The sequence below is a fragment of the Podarcis muralis genome, chromosome 12, assembly GCF_964188315.1.
Source record: "Podarcis muralis chromosome 12, rPodMur119.hap1.1, whole genome shotgun sequence".
Taxonomy (NCBI): domain Eukaryota; kingdom Metazoa; phylum Chordata; class Lepidosauria; order Squamata; family Lacertidae; genus Podarcis; species Podarcis muralis.
Window position 1 is genome coordinate 21,531,188 of NC_135666.1, and position 15,856 is coordinate 21,547,043.

Consider the following 15,856-nt stretch of genomic DNA (forward strand, 5'->3'; position numbering starts at 1 on the left):
CCTTTTAAAATAGTTTGGCATATGCAGTTGTAAATACCACCTAGAACAGGGGTACGCAACCTAAGGCTCGTGGGCCAGATGCGGCCCAATTGCCTTCTCAGTCCGGCCGCAGACGGTTCAGGAATCAGCATGTTTTTAGATGAGTAGAATGTGTGCTTTTGTTTAAAATGCATCTCTGGGTTATTTGTGGGGCATAAGAATTTGTTCTTTTTTTTCCCTTTCCTTTTTCAAAATATAGTCTGGCCCACTACATGGTCTGAGAGATGGTGGACCAGCCCATAGCTGAAAAAGGTTGCTGACCCCTGACCTAGAATATGGTTGTGCTAGTCACGCAAGTAGCTTTTGCAATGGTTTTCAATTCACATTCTGTGGAACTATGAAGTTCATTGTAAGCCTGGTAGGGTTCCTTAACGAGAAGCTCATGCATCTCTGGCAAACATCCATTAAATCTTTTTTCTCTGCCTCCATTGCATCAGCAACGAGCCATCCAGCAGAGCTGTTTCAAGTGGTCCGGGGTCTTTTACACTCTGGTCCATGTGACCACTGTGTACAATTTGCTCAACACTTCGTTGACAAAACCTCTCGGATTTCTTCAGATTCGGATACTGTAGTTGATACAGGTCCAGTGGATGTAACTTTGGACTCTGCTTTGGACTTTTCAAACTTTACAGCCCAAGGATGTGGACAGGATCCTTGAAAATATGAGAGCTACCGTGTGCTAGATCCTTTAGTTCTTCTTGATGTCTCCACAGCTTTTGATATCATCAGCTATGGCAGAGCTTTCCAAAATGTGCGTTGCAACACGTTAGTGTGTTGGCTGCAGTGTGTAGGTGTGTCACGTGAACACTCCCCACGCTCCTGCCAGGGCTGGAAAGGGGTTAGTTTAACCTACGGTTTGCTAGTAAAACTGAATGACTGTGTTGCAAATTGATGCATGTCCAAAAAGTGTCACCAACGTGAAAAGTTTGGAAAGATCTGGACTATGGTATCTCTCTGTGCTGGGACTTGGAGGTCCTGCTTTACAGTGGCACTGTCCTTCCTGGATGGGTAAACCCAGGAGGTGGTCCTGGGGGACTCCTGTTCAACATCTTGGCTGTTGGCCTGTGGCAGGCATGGCCAAACTTGGCCCTCCAGAGGTTTTGGGACTACAATTCCCATCATCCCTGACCACTGGTCCTGTTAGCTAGGGACGATGGGAATTGTAGTCTCAAAACATCTGGAGGGCCAAGTTTGGCCATGCCTGGCCTATGGGGTCCTTCAGGGTTCTATTCTGCCCCCATGCTATTTAGCATTTAAATGAAAACGCCGTAACTCACTTTATGCGGGGTGTCTTTGAAAAGTGCTCAGAAACCTCAACTGGCTCGAAAAGCTGCAGCCAGATCGTAGACCGGAGAGCACATGACTTCTTTGCACATTTCAAAGTACTGGTTATGACTTTTAAAGCCCTACGCAGCTTTAGTCCAAGCTATCTGAAAGACCGTATTCCCTCATACAAACCTGCCTGGATGTTGACATCTTTGGGAGAGGCCCTTCTCTGAGTCCTGCCACCTTCCCAGGCACACTTGGTAGGGAGAGAGTCTTATCGGTGGCTGTTCCCAGACTTTGGAACTCCTTTCCTAGAGATGTAAGACTGGCTCCCTCCTTGTTGTCCTTCCGCCAGCAGGTGAAAGCTTCTGTTCCAAAAGGCTTTTGGGAACTGCCTGCTTTTAATGAGAGGGCTGGTGCCATGCTGTTTTTGTTTTTGTGTGGTTTTAATAGATTTTACGTATGTGTGTAGTTTTACTTCTAACAATGTTTAATTGTTTTCTTTAGTGTTTCCTTTTTACATGTAAGCAGCCTTGAGTCCCATCAGGAAAAAAGGTGGGGTATAAATAAATATATAATACTGTAATTATAAGTAAAACATTGAATGTACATATGAAAAACATTGGTCATAGGAACACAGGGAGCTGCCTGTTACTGAGTCAGACCATTGGCCCATCTGTCTCAGTACTGTCTACCTTGATTGACAGCGGCTTCCCAAAATTTCAGACACAGTTTTCTCCCAGCTGGGGATTGAACCCAGGACATTCTGCATGCAACATACACATTCTGCCACTGAACCATAGCCGTCCCCCATAGCCACCATGTTGGACTTGCAGACGAATCTGTCCCAGTCCCAGCAAACATTGTTCCACGTATTTGTGCATGCTCGTTGTGACGGTGAAGGGCTCCTGATTGCCAGAATCCATTGCACAGCAACGCTTATAAATCGGCCAATGGAGTAAGAACTGCACTGATGCCTATGATATTCTCCGAATCTTTCTTCAACTGTATGATACAAAGAGAAACACGAGTGAGAACATCTTTGTCTCCATAGATCATATGAAGCAATATTTCATCCACTGACATTTTACACATTCTGGAGACCAAGGGCAGCCAACATAGTGCAGTCACAATGTTTGTTGGACTACAGTTCCCATCATCCCTGACCAGTGGCTATGCTGGCTGGGGGTGATGGGAATTGGAGGCTGATGGGAGTTGAAGTGCAGCACATGGAGGGCACCATGTTGGCTACCCCACTGCAGACTGTAGCCCTCATCAGAAAATTGCATGACCTTCATAGAGCTAATACGTGGAGCAGAGCAAAACCGCACCTCTTGTCAGTGACTCCCACCCCAATGTACATGCAAGGATTACAGTAGTACCTTGGCTGCCAAATGGCTTGGCTCCTGAACGCCGCAAACCCGGAAGTAAGTGTTCTGGCTTGTGAATGTTTTTTGGAAGCCAAATGTTCATTTCAGCTGCCGGCATTGTTTCCGGGGCCAATCAGAATCCGCACCTTGGTTTGCGAATGTTTTGGAAGTCGAACGGACTTCCAGAACAGATTGAGTTCAAGAACCAAGGTACCACTGTAATTACTTGTAGGCATTGCTCAAGGGTGGGGATCTAAAGTGAGCCTTGCTGTCCTCCACATGAACCCTACTGATACCATTTAATTTTGGTATATGACTAGGTTCCCTTGCTTTTTACTTTTATACCTTTGGGGGCATTTTTTCCAAAACAACACCTACATTTCCTCATTGTGGTGTGCATGGTTATTTCCACCACATTGCTGTTTTATCTTTCCAGCCTACCCTCTGATGTAGGTTAGGCTGACAAACTGACTGGCCCAAAGTTACCCCATGAACTTCATGACCGGAAAGGGATGTGAATGGGGGTCCCCCACTTTAGCCCAACAGTGACCGTTCTTAAAGAACTCACACGTGAAACTGTTTGACCTAACAAAAAATATGTAACGAGTTCCTAAGATTGGCCTCCATTCCTAAGAACTTGAAAGTGACCAATGTAGCACACAATTTAAACAATGGATCCAGAGGGAATCCAGGAAATTGTAGGCCAGTTTAACGTGTTTTCTAGGTAAATTGGTGGGTGGAAAGCATGATTAAAGTTAATCAAAAATATGCAAGCTCAAATCTTCCAAAGCAGGATCAACATGGTTTCTGCCAAAGTAAGTTGTGTCTCATTAATCTTTCACAGTTCCTTGGGAATGTCAATAAGCTTGTGCATGGCGCTTGCTTGAAGCTTGGATCATAGAGTTGGAAGGGATCAGTAGGATCATCTAGTCCAGAGGTGGCCAACTCCCAAGAGACTGCAATCTACTCACAGAGTTAACAACTGGCAGTGATCTACCCCCTTTTTGGGGGGTTCAGGTCAAAGTTGTTCAGCTTTTTTTAGGGAGGAGGAAAGCCCCATTTTCTTGCGGTTCAGGTCAAAGTTGGTGAGCTTTTTTTAGAGGAGCCAAACTTGTTGAGCTTCTTTGGGGGGAGCCAGTGATCTCCCACAGATGTCCACTGATCTACCGGTAGATCACGATCTACCTGTTGGACGTGCCTGATCTAGTCCAAACCCCTTGCAATGCAGGAATCTTTCATCCAATGCGGGGCTTGAACCTAAAACCCACAACCGCATGCTCTACCAACTGAGCTATCCCTCAGGGTTATCTAGTAAGCATTGTATGCTTGGGATTTTTAAAAAGCCTCTGACAAAGTCCCTCACCCAAGGCTCCTGAGCAATTTTAGTAGTTGTGCAACGGTAGCTGGAAGCACAGAGGAGGAATAAATGGACAATTCTCACAATGGAGGGATTTATTCATTCCTAAATTTATATCTCACCTTTCTTCCTAGGAACTCCGTGTGGCATACATGGCCCCCTCTTCTCCATTTTATCCTCACAAAAATGCTGTGAGATAAATCAGGTTGAGATATTGTGGCTGGTCCAGAGAGTCATGTACTAAGAGAGGTTCCCCAAGAATCTGTATTGGAACCAGTGCTTTTTAACCTGTTCATAAATGATATACGATTAAGAGTAAATAGATTTTACTGACCTGTGGATAGTACAGTAAGGAGGGAAAAAATACATGTCTGATATTTTGGAAACGTGCATATACATATATATATAAAGTGACTGCAAGCACAGGGAAACAAACACCTGCAGGCATGCCCACAATGGACCACAGGTTTCTGGAATTCATGGGGGGGGGGGGGACAGCAGCGCATCCCCAAGTGTGGATGGAAAACATTGAGAAAGAGTGCAATTAAAAGTCAGGGCTGTGCAAGCCACATGCACATTAAAAATCTGGTATGTTCAGAGCCTATGTCACATCCTAAGTATATCTACTAGTATGTCATATGAGCAGGAAATCTATTTATATTCTTGTGGTATCTGAAATCCGGCACAAGCATCATTCTGTACAATAAAAAACCTAAAACCTTTCACCGTGGCATTTAAAAGAACTTGCTTGGCAATCACATAATTATAATAATTTCTAGATTCATGATCTCTTGTGAATCTGCAATTTCTCACCAGTTTATTCCAAAACTGCTTCATTCAACTTCGGTGAAATCTTCTTAGTGCTAGCTTTAAAGAACAGTGCCTTTTTGCTCTTCTGGATCCTAGCTGGTCTTCAGCAAGCTTTTAATATATATATATTTATACGTGGCACACTTATTATTATTATTATTATTATTATTATTATTATTATCAGAAGGAGCTAAATACTATCAAAACAGCAGATGCAGCAGCAAGCAAGTTCCTTAAACAATCAGGTCATGTGCATAAGAAGTAAAACTGAAAGTAAAATACAATTTTTTTTATACTTGGGGTGTGTTCACATTCCTGCCTCAGAGCGCTATTAAGTTGTTGTTGTCGTCGTCGTCGTCCCCCCGCCAGTGTGTTTCATGCCTCTTTCTGCCTTCGACTGTTCTCATCAGGACAGCTTCATTACTGTCAGATTTGTTCCTCTTTGAGGGTGCTGATGGCAGGGGAGAGACAAATTAGGAGTGGCTTAAGGACTCCAGTCAGCAGTATTTTATAATGGAGTACAAAATACATAACGTCATGGGAACATGAATTAAAAACTCTGCACTGGAAATGCGGTGAGTGTACAGTAAACTGAAGTGGGGGGCCGCAGGTCGCCCACCCTTGCGGAAAAAAGACTGCCGAGAAGAAGGAAATTCCCAGTTAGACGGGCTACTGGTTAAAAGATCACTTTCATTGCATCTTGGCTAAAAAGGCACTGCGCCCTCTCGTTCTGGAATTTCTCGGGAGTTTCCCTCAGACGTAGCGGCCAGATTGCAGCCAAGAAACTGATGCCTTCGCTGAAGGGAGTTTCCCTCAGCATCGCCTCGCTCCCTCCCCCCAACCGACTTCTGAGGCGGTTAACGGGTGGGCGTTGCCCGAAGGGCGAACCTCCGCCCAGCGGCCATATTTACCATCATTTCCCGCTCAGTTCCCCCTTTTCGAGATGTTTCAGAAACTCGTGCTAAGTGGGGCCGGGCTGCCCTACCCCTCGCGTACTCGGATAACGGTCTGAACTCTCTTAACTCTCTTCGCCGCTGGGAGGAGGAGAAAAGAGAAAAGGCGATGGCGCCCCTCGACTGCCACACGGACTGCGTGGAGAGGCCCCTGTCGCGCGCGCTGCGGGCCCTGGGCGCCCAGGTGGGCGCGCACCCGTGGCCCTTCCTGCTCGTGCCCGTGGCGCTCTCGGCCGCTTTGGGCGCCGGCTTCGTGTTCCTGAGCAGCCTGGAGGACAACGACATCGAGGGCCAGTTCACGCCGCTCGGGGGCCCCGCCAAGGGCGAGCGGCGCTTCGTGCAGGCGCACTTCCCCACCGACGACGCGCGGCGCTTCTCGGCCGAGAGGCTGAGCACCGAGGGCTCCTTCGCCTCCCTCCTGGCCGTGGCCCGCGGCGGAGGCTCGCTCCTCACCCGGGAGGCCTTCGCCGAGCTGCTGGCGCTGGACCAGGCGGTGCGGGGGCTCCGCAGCCCCGACGGCGCCGCGCTCTCCTTCGCCCAGCTCTGCGCGCGGAGCAGCCCCGGCCACAACTGCAGCAGCGCCAACCCGCTGCTCAGCTTGGTGCAAGGCGACCCGGCCGGGATACAGGCGCTGCTGCCCGACCTCACTTTCCCGCTCTACGTCCCTCCGCTCACTGCCAACCCCCTTTTCCTGCCCCCCTTTCTGGGAGGCCTCGACTTGGGCCCCGGGGATGGGCCGGCGCGCCCCGTCCGGGCGGCCAAAGCGCTGCGCCTCTTCTACTACTTGCAGGAAGATGAGGCTTCTCGCAGAAACGACAGCGCGCTCTGGCTCCGGGCGTTTCTGGAGCGCATCCCGGGCGTGCTGAAATCTTTGAACCTCGCAACCATCCAGGTAAGCGTCTCCTGGCACAACAACAACAACAACAATTTATTATTTATACCCCTCCCATCTGGCTGGGTTTCCCCAGCCACTCTGGGCAGCTTGCAACAAAACACTAAAATACAATAACCTATTAAACTTTAAAAGCTTCCCTAAACAGGGCTGCCTTCAGATGTCTTCTAAAAGTTTGGTAGTTATTTTTCTCTTTGACATCTGGTGGGAGGGCGTTCCACAGGGTGGATGCCACTACCGAGATGGCCCTCTGCCTGGTTCCCTGTAACTTGGCTTCTCGCAGAGAGGGAACCGCCAGAAGTACTGTTTTTGGGAGACAGTGGGCGGGCAGGTGTGGAGGATTCCCTGGTCCTGAATGGGGTATTTGTGCCCCTGAAGGACCAGGTGTGCAGCCTGGGAGTCATTTTGGACTCACAGCTGTCCATGGAGGCACAGGTCAAATCCGTGTCCAGGGCAGCTGTTTACCAGCTCCATCTGGTACGCAGGCTGAGACCCTATCTGCCTCGACTGCCTCACCAGAGTGGTACATGCTCTGGTTATCTCCCGCTTGGACTACTGCAATGCGCTCTACGTGGGGCTACCTTTGAAGGTGATCCAGAAACTACAACTAATCCAGAACATGGCAGGTAGACTGGTGACTGGGAGCGGCCGCCAAGACCATATAACACCAGTCTTGAAAGACCTACATTGGCTCCCAGTACGTTTCCAAGCACAATTCAAAGTGTTGGTGCTAACCTTTAAAGCCCTAAACAGCCTCGGTCCAGTATATCTGAAGGAGTGTCTCCACCCCCATCATTCTACCCGGACACTGAGGTCCAGCATCGAGGGCCTTCTGGCAGTTCCCTCGATGCGAGAAACCAAGTTACAGGGAACCAGGCAGAGGGCCTTCTCAGTAGTGGCGCCCTACCTGTGGAACACCCTCCCACCAGATGTCAAAGAGAACAAAAACTACCAGACTTTTAGAAGACATCTGAAAGCAGCCCTGTTTAGGGAAACTTTTAATGTTTGATGTATTACAGTATTTTAATATTTTTTTTGAAGCCACCCAGAGTGGCTGGGGAAGCCCAGCCAGATGGGCAAAGTATAAATAATAAAATTATTGTTATTGTTGTTGTTGTTGTTGTTGTTGTTATTATTATTATTATTATTATTATTATTATTATTATTATTATTATTATGTGATGGGCTGATTTGTTTGAAATGCATATCATCCGACCCACAGCTCCACACCCATAGGAACCCCTCCCCCTTCTTTGCGAAAGTGAAAACAAAAAAGGACTTGCTCACTTAGCCTTTGTAGAACAGAAAGCAGAACCTCACTGGCTACTAAAACTGAGGGTTAGCTAACAAGCCCAAGCAAAATTTGTAGTGTGTCTGCTTTCTCAGCTAGGGTTGTTATTAGTGCAACTAATTCTGCTTCTCTGTGCTACCCAGGCCTGAATAGTTTCTCCCTTTCTCCCTCCCTCTCTCTCTCTCTCTCTCTTATAACCTTTCTCTCCCTTAAAAAAATATTTCTAAATTAAGTGGTTTGACTACTGGAGCCAGTAACACTGTTCAGTGTAAGGCTATTAATATGCCTCTTTGCATCCAGAAGGAAAGCAAAGAAACTGCTCTAGACAGGTAAGTTTTATTCCATTTGGGTTAGTCTGTTGCAGCTTTTCATTAATTAGGATGTGTTTTCCCTCTCACCCTATTAAACAGAACTCATTGCTTTGATCTTACGCCTTCTGTTGTAGCATCCAACCAGACATCAATGCCTGACATTTTATTGAAAGGCTATCTTTGTTTTAAAGTTAATTATCTTGCCTCCTTTGGACAATTATTTTATTATAAATATCAGGTGGGGTATAATATGCACATTTAAACAATATATGGAAGATGTATCTTTCAGCAGAAATGGGATTTCTCCCTCACAATCCTCAATATTTGGTTAGTTTTACTGGCAGGCCTAACAGGAAGACTAACGGCTTCTGTTCCCTGCCCTGCCCACCCCCAGATAAAGGGGGAAATAAAGAGACAATTGTTCAGTTCCATGCTGCTTCCCACAGAATTCTTTTTTCTTCTTCCTGCTCCAATAAACTTTTAAGCACAATAATTTCAGAGCTCTGCTGGATTAGACCAAAGCAACGTTTTCACCCATAATGGTCAAGCAGATACTTATGGGAAACCCACACACAAGACATGAGGATTGTATCCCTCTTTTGCTCTTGTTTCTCAGCAATTAGTACTCTGGTACTTGGAGGCATGCTGCCTCTGAAGCTGGAGACATGGAATAGCATCATGACTGGTTGCCATCGGTATTATTATCCTCCGTGGATTTGTCTAATCCCATTTTAAAAGTTATGTAAACTCGTGGCTGTCTCTAGAAGTTGGAAGCCAGACAGTGGTGCTAACCTGCGGCCTCTGCCAGTCATAGGCTGTGCACACATTGGTGACTTGAGACATTAGAGACTTTGTCCAGCCAACCCAACCAAGCAGCTTAATGAAGACTGAGAATTGCTGGGCGGCCTCAGAATGTTGAGTGTCCAATGGGATGCGGGGTGAAATAGATGATTCTGAAAGAGGGCATGGCTGGCTAACTTGAAGCCTTGGTGTATGAAGTCCTGCACTGTTTAGGACGGGCTATTCGAAAGACCACCTCACCCCTTAGATGGCAAGTCAAGTCACTGAGGGCCTCCAGCAGATACCACCTGATCAGGAGGTCTGTTCCTCACAATGTAGGACTTGGGCCTTTAGTGCTGTGACACCTGTCCTTTGGAATTACTCCCCACTGCTTGAATATTACACAGACGCTGTATCGGCTGTCTTTTAAGTGCCTGCTGAAGAACCTTGCTCTTAGCAAGTAGAGATCTTTCCCAGTCTACATCAGTATTGGAATTGTTTTAAGGATGTTTTTATTGTTTGCTATCCTGGGCCCCTGTACAGGAGCACTCCATGCTGCAAAATGTATTTCAGGTCCCACTTATATTCTGCTAATTGCACCCTGTCTTTATACTCTTGTGAGCATTTAGATTTATATATTAAGAGAGAGAGAATATTTAACATGTGATCTTCTCTTCTCCCCCACCCCACCTTCCGCTCCCTATGGCAGGTGGCTTATTTTACTTCATTGTCCAGACAAGAAGAGTTTGAAAAAAATACTAAGGAAGTGGTCCCTTTGTTTTCCATCACGTATACCTTAACAATAACCTTCTCCATTATCTCATGCTCAAGGTAATTGCTGAGGAAACGGAAATAATTTTTATCTTTTCATTTTGTGAGAGTGTATGGGGGACTCCCTGGTTTTGAATGGGGCAACTGTGCCCCTGAAGGAGCAGGTGCACAGCCTGGGAGTCATTTTGGACTCACAGCTGTGCATGGAGGTGCAGGTCAATTCTGAGTCCAGGACAGCTGTCTACCAGCTCCATCTGGTACACAGGCTGAGACCCTACCTGCCCGCAGACTGTCTCGCCAAAGTGGTGCATGCTCTAGTTCTCTCCTGCTTAGACTACTGCAACGGGTTCTATGTGGGGCTACCTTTGAAGGTGACCCAGAAACTCCCAACTAATCCAGAATGTGGCAGCTAGACTGGTGACTGGGAGCAGCCGCCAAGACCACATAACACTGGTCTTGAAAGACCTCCATTGGCCCCCAGTACATTTCTGAGCACAATTCAAAGTGTTGGTGCTGATCTTTAAAGCCCTAAACGGCCTTGGTCCTGGATACCCGAAGGAGCGTCTCCACCCCCATTGCTCTGTCCGGACACTGAGGTCCAGTGCCAAGGGCCTTCTGGCGGTATCCTCACTGTGAGAAGCAAAGTTACAGGGAACCAGGCAGAGGGCCTTCTCGGTAGTAGCACCAGTGTGTTTTTACAAGAGTAGAATGTGTCCTTTTATTTAAAATGCATCTCTGGGTTATTTGTGGGGCATAGGAATTCATTCACACACACACCCCCCCAAAAAAAAGTCTGGCCCACCACATGGTCTGAAGGACAGTGGACCAGCCCACGACTGAAAAAGGTTGCTAACCCCTGGGCTAAAGGAGCTGGGAGCTGGGGGCACTGTTATACAGTGGTTCCTCTCTTTCCTCCTGGGATGTGTCCAGAAAGCGGGGGGGTGGTGAGTGTTCAGACGCCTGGGCTCTCACTTGTGGGGTGCCTCAGGATTCCGACGTCTCCCCCATGCTTTTTAACATCTACGTGAAGCCGCTGGGAGAGATCATTAGCGGGTTTGGGCTGGGTGTTCATTAGTATGCAGATGATACTCAGCTCTACCTCTCTTTCAAATCGGAACCAGTGAAGGCGGTGAAGGTCCTGTGTGAGTGCCTGGAGGCAGTGGGAGGATGGATGGAGGCTAACGGGTTGAGGGTGAATCCTGACAAGACAGAAGTACTGTTTTTGGGGGACGGGGGCTGGGCGGGTATGGGGGACTCCCTGGTCTTGAATGGGGCAACTGTGCCCCTGAAGCAGCAGGTGGGCAGCCCGGGAGTCATTTTGGACTCACAGCTATCCATGGAGGTGCAGGTCAATTCTGTATCCAGGACAGCTGTCTACCAGCTCCATCTGGTACGCAGGCTGAGACCCTACTCGCCAGAGTGGTGCATGCTCTAGTTCTCTCCCGCTTAGACTCCAATGTGCTCTACGTGGGGCTACCTTTGAAGGTGACCCGGAAACTGCAACTAATCCGGAATGCGGCAACTAGACTGGTGACTGGGAGCAACCGCCAAGACCACATAACACTGGTCTTGAAAGACCTCCATTGGCTCCCAGTACATTTCTGAGCACAATTCAAAGTGTTGGTGTTGACCTTTAAAGTCCTAAATGGCCTCGGTCCAGTATATCTGAAGGAGTGTCTCCACCCCCATTGCTCTGTCCGGACACTGAGGTCCAGCGCCGAGGGCCTTCTGGAAGTACCCTCCCTGCAAGAAGCGAAGTTACAGGGAACCAGGCAGAGGGCCTTCTCAGTATTGGCGCCCGCCCTGTGGAATGCCCTCCCATCAGATGTCAAAGAAATAAACAACTATATGACATTTAGAAGACATCTGAAAGCAGGCCTGTTTAGGGAAGTTTTTAATGATTGATGTTTTAATGTATGTTTAACCTTCTGTTGGAAACTGCCCAGAGTGGCTGGGGAAAGCCAGCCAAATGGGCAGGGTAGAAATAATAAATTATTATTATTATTATTATTATTATTATTATTATTATTATTATTAGGTATCATGTGTATGCAGGCTTAAGAGCAGGTAGTAGATCTACCAAGCTTCATCTGAATGTCTGCTATATTTCCCACGCTTCATCTGAATGTCTGCTATATTTCTCAATGGCCTTACCAACAGCCAACTTTGTTCTTGCCTCCTTGGTTTGTTTACTGTCTAGCTGATGAAGCATTCTGGGGAGCTTGGAAGCTTGCATCCTTTTTTGAGATATTTTGTGCAACTAGAGCTTCAAAACAAAGCTTCAAACAGCTTCAGTGCATGCATAGCCGATCCATTTGGTGCTAACGGGTTTAGCTTGGTTAAGTGGGAGGGGGGATTAGCACGTGTACCGTGATACTCTGAATCGAATTAGAATCTTCTTAATCTCTGTTTCAGGCTGGACTGTGTACGGACAAAAGTGTGGGTTGCAGCTTTTGGGGTGCTGTCAGCAGGCTTATCTGTCGTCAGCAGCTTTGGATTGCTGCTCTTTTGTGGGGTGCCGTTTGTTGTCACAGTTGCAAATTCACCATTTCTTATCCTTGGTAAGTGAGCAAATGTACACATTCCTCCTGACTTCTCCATTGGGCTTTTCATTAATATATTTAAGTATGATGATGGGTGAAAATTCTCTTACATAGCTACGGGTTTGCGGTGTTAAGGAGCCTTTTTTTTTCGGGAGCCAAGCCATTCGAGTTTCAAGATATCACTGTATTTCTCTTCTCGCATGACATATAGGAACTAATATGATATATACTTGCCATTCTTCAGGGGTTGGTGTTGATGACATGTTCATCCTGGTGTCTTGCTGGCAGCAGACTAAAGTGAAGGACAGTGTCAGAGATCGAATGGCTGACACCTACAGAGAAGCAGCTGTGTCCATTACCATCACGACCCTCACAGACGTGTTAGCCTTCTACATTGGAATTGCAACTTCATTCCAGTCTGTTCAGGCATTTTGCATCTACACAGGAACAGCCTTTGTGTTCTGCTACTTATACAACCTGACATTCTTGGGGGCAGTTCTTGCTTTAAATGGGAGACGAGAAGAAAGCAACAGACACTGGCTCACATTCATGAAAGTGAACAATGAGCCTCAGGACTCTCAGGGCTGCACATATAACATGTGCTGTGTAGGAGGGTCTTTTGATGAGTCCACTGGAGCAGAGACTGAACACCCCATGAATGGATTCTTTAGAAAGTATTACGGTCCCTTCCTTATGCACGCCTGGACCAAGGTGCTTGTGGTAGTCCTTTATCTCATGTACTTGGGTAGTAGTATTTTTGCCTGCACTCAAGTCCAAGAAGGTATAGATCTTCGAAATCTAGCTAGTGACAATTCTTATGTCATCCAGTATTATGAATGGGAAAAGGAATATTTTTCAGAATATGGTCCAAGGGTTATGGTGGTTGTTACTGAAAGCAAAGCTTATTGGGATTCATCTGTCCGTGCAGATGTTGAAAACTGTATGAATGCACTAGAAAGCTCATCCTACGTCAACAAGAATTTATCAGTGTCCTGGTTGAGAACTTACCAAGATGTCGCTAAACGTATGTCTTTCAATATAGATGACCGTAGGCTTTTCATTGACAATTTAGCCACCCTTTTTGGGATTAATCCAGACTTCAAGTGGGATGTTTATGTTATTGCTACAGAAATAATAGCATCACGTTTTTTCATACAGACAGTCAATGTTACTACTGCAGTGGATGAGAGGAGTCTTTTAAATGAGCTGAGAGGTCTTGCTAAGGACTGCAAGGTACCATTAATGGTTTATCATCCAGCTTTTATTTACTTTGATCAATATCTTGTGATCGTTCAGAACACAGTTCAAAATGTTGTGATTGCTGCTGGAGCCATGCTACTCATTTCCTTACTACTCATTCCCAATCCTCTTTGTTCTTTGTGGGTAACCTTTGCTATTGCCTCTGTTATTGTCGGTGTAGCTGGTTTCATGTCCTTCTGGAATGTGAATCTTGATTCCATATCCATGATCAACCTTGTTATCTGCATTGGGTTTTCAGTAGACTTCTCTGCTCATATTTCTTATGCTTTTGTTGCCAGTGAGAAACACAAAGTGAATGACAAGGCTGTGGATGCATTGTACCACCTTGGCTACCCTGTTACACAGGGAGCTATTTCCACTATCTTGGGAGTTATTGTACTCTCCATGGCATCCTCTTACATCTTCAGAACCTTTTTTAAGATCATGTTTCTGGTGATCTTGTTTGGGGCTGTTCACGGTCTCATTTTTATTCCTGTGTTCCTAACTTTCTTCGGCTTTTGTAGTAAAATGCCAAATAGACAGCTTCCAGTCAGTGCCCAGAGCTCCAGTGCTGGAGGAGTTCCTTTCTCAGATACAAATACTGTATTATGAAACCGCTTAATGTAAACATGACAATATTACAATGAGAGCAGTTTGATAATGGAACTAATTACCTAGCGGACAGGAGTGGGCTCTTCCTGGTGAGCATTTAAGGTCCCCATCCTTACTTTGCGGGCTGCCATCTGATTGGATTTTACTTTGATTCTGACTTGATTTTAGGAGCTAAGATGTATTTTAATTGATTGCTTGATTTTATGGTAATATGTCATATATTTGATGTTAGCCACTCTGAGCCCGGTTTTGGCTGGGGAGGGCAGGGTATAAATAAAATTTTTTATTATTATTCCTCGGTGTTATCTCTCCCACCACTTGCGGGCCAACTTTGGAAAGTGAGCAGGACCACTGACATCATGTTTACATCAGGTGGCCCTTTTGCCCACATGGGTCTTACAGAGCACTTTTCATAGGGCTTCGTAAGACCCAATGATTAGCTGATTGTCAGGTGTTGCAAAGCCCTGAACACAGCAGTTTGCTTAGGATATTTCAGGCACCAACATTCCACTGATTGGCAGCGCCTCAAAACCCCTTTCAGTTGAGCCACGTTTCAAACCTGCCTGGAAATACCACCCATTGAAGTGGGTACCCCTCCTTATCCCAGATCTGTAGGGGCCTATTAAGGTAGTATCTCTTACATTCTCTGTGATGCTGTGATATAAGCACCCAAAATATACAATATATCAAGTTTTGCTTGTGTCATATTTTCTTTTCTTTTTTTAATTTTTTTTAATGTATTTTTTTAAAGATTTCTTGGTTTACAAAAATATGTGCACTGTCTCTTTTTTCGAGTTACCTTTTCTACAGGTCAATTTCATTTGCTGAGACATTAGTGTTACATTAGGAAGAAAAGGGGAGAAGAGGTGGAGGGGGCCATGGTGGGTGGGGATGTTTCTATTTTACTTAATGCATGTGTGGGGTTTTGTGTCAGCATTGTTTGTGCAGGTTCTATCCACTTGTGTTCCTTTGGTGGTGAGAGAAGTTGGGGTTTGCCTAGGGTGTGGTTGCTTGTTTGTGATTGGCTGTTCATGTGTGAGTTGGGAGGGTGTTTTTGAATGTTGCGGCTGGGGTGGAGGAGGGAGAGTTTGGTTGTGTTCTCCAAGCATATTGTGTCTACCTTCTGTCTCATCATCTAAAAATCTGATTCTAACCTTTGTAGCATCTTTGAAAATGGTCCTTGTCCCATTTTGTTGCCGTTATGGTGTCTTCTTGGCCTCTTCTGAATTCCTGTCTTGTGTACACACACAATTTTTCTGTGGTTTGAATTTGAATTCAGTCAATTGACATGATGTGGAGGCTTGATTTTCAATAACAGCTGGTTAAAACAGCTGCTGCTGGACCTCCCTCTCTTATCTTTCAAGTAAGGAAAGTACATACAGTAGCTCCATAATTCTGAATACAGAATTCCCCCACAATACATGTGCCCTGAAGTTATTTTTGATTTCCACACATCCACAAGCATTGCTGTTCCTGTTCCTAGGCCAATACAAATATTAGAACCACACAAGAGTTTATTAATACAAATTAGGATATGTTTTGCATAAAGACCCCATTATAAATCTTCATTCAAATTAATTATCTGTACTAAAGTTACGATCAATACATTTTCCATATAATTC

The 15,856-nt window shown here is 45.9% G+C and overlaps 1 protein-coding gene and 1 long non-coding RNA gene across 2 annotated transcripts; one reads left to right on the plus strand and one right to left on the minus strand.

Moving 5' to 3' along the window:
• Window positions 1–1,835: 1,835 nt before the first annotated feature.
• On the minus strand, window positions 1,836–5,233 carry LOC114607411 (uncharacterized). The gene is made up of 3 exons (XR_013394791.1): window positions 5,125–5,233; window positions 4,155–4,320; window positions 1,836–2,310 (listed from the first exon to the last, which is right to left on the minus strand). It is a non-coding gene; the product is annotated as an uncharacterized LOC114607411 (long non-coding RNA).
• A 671-nt stretch (window positions 5,234–5,904) lies between these two features.
• On the plus strand, window positions 5,905–14,928 carry LOC144324919 (patched domain-containing protein 3-like). The gene is made up of 4 exons (XM_077936815.1): window positions 5,905–6,687; window positions 9,779–9,900; window positions 12,256–12,401; window positions 12,628–14,928. The coding sequence occupies exons 1-4, from the start codon at window positions 5,905–5,907 to the stop codon at window positions 14,232–14,234; spliced, it is 2,658 nt and encodes an 885-aa protein (XP_077792941.1). The 3' UTR covers window positions 14,235–14,928.
• The last annotated feature ends 928 nt before the right edge of the window (window positions 14,929–15,856 follow it).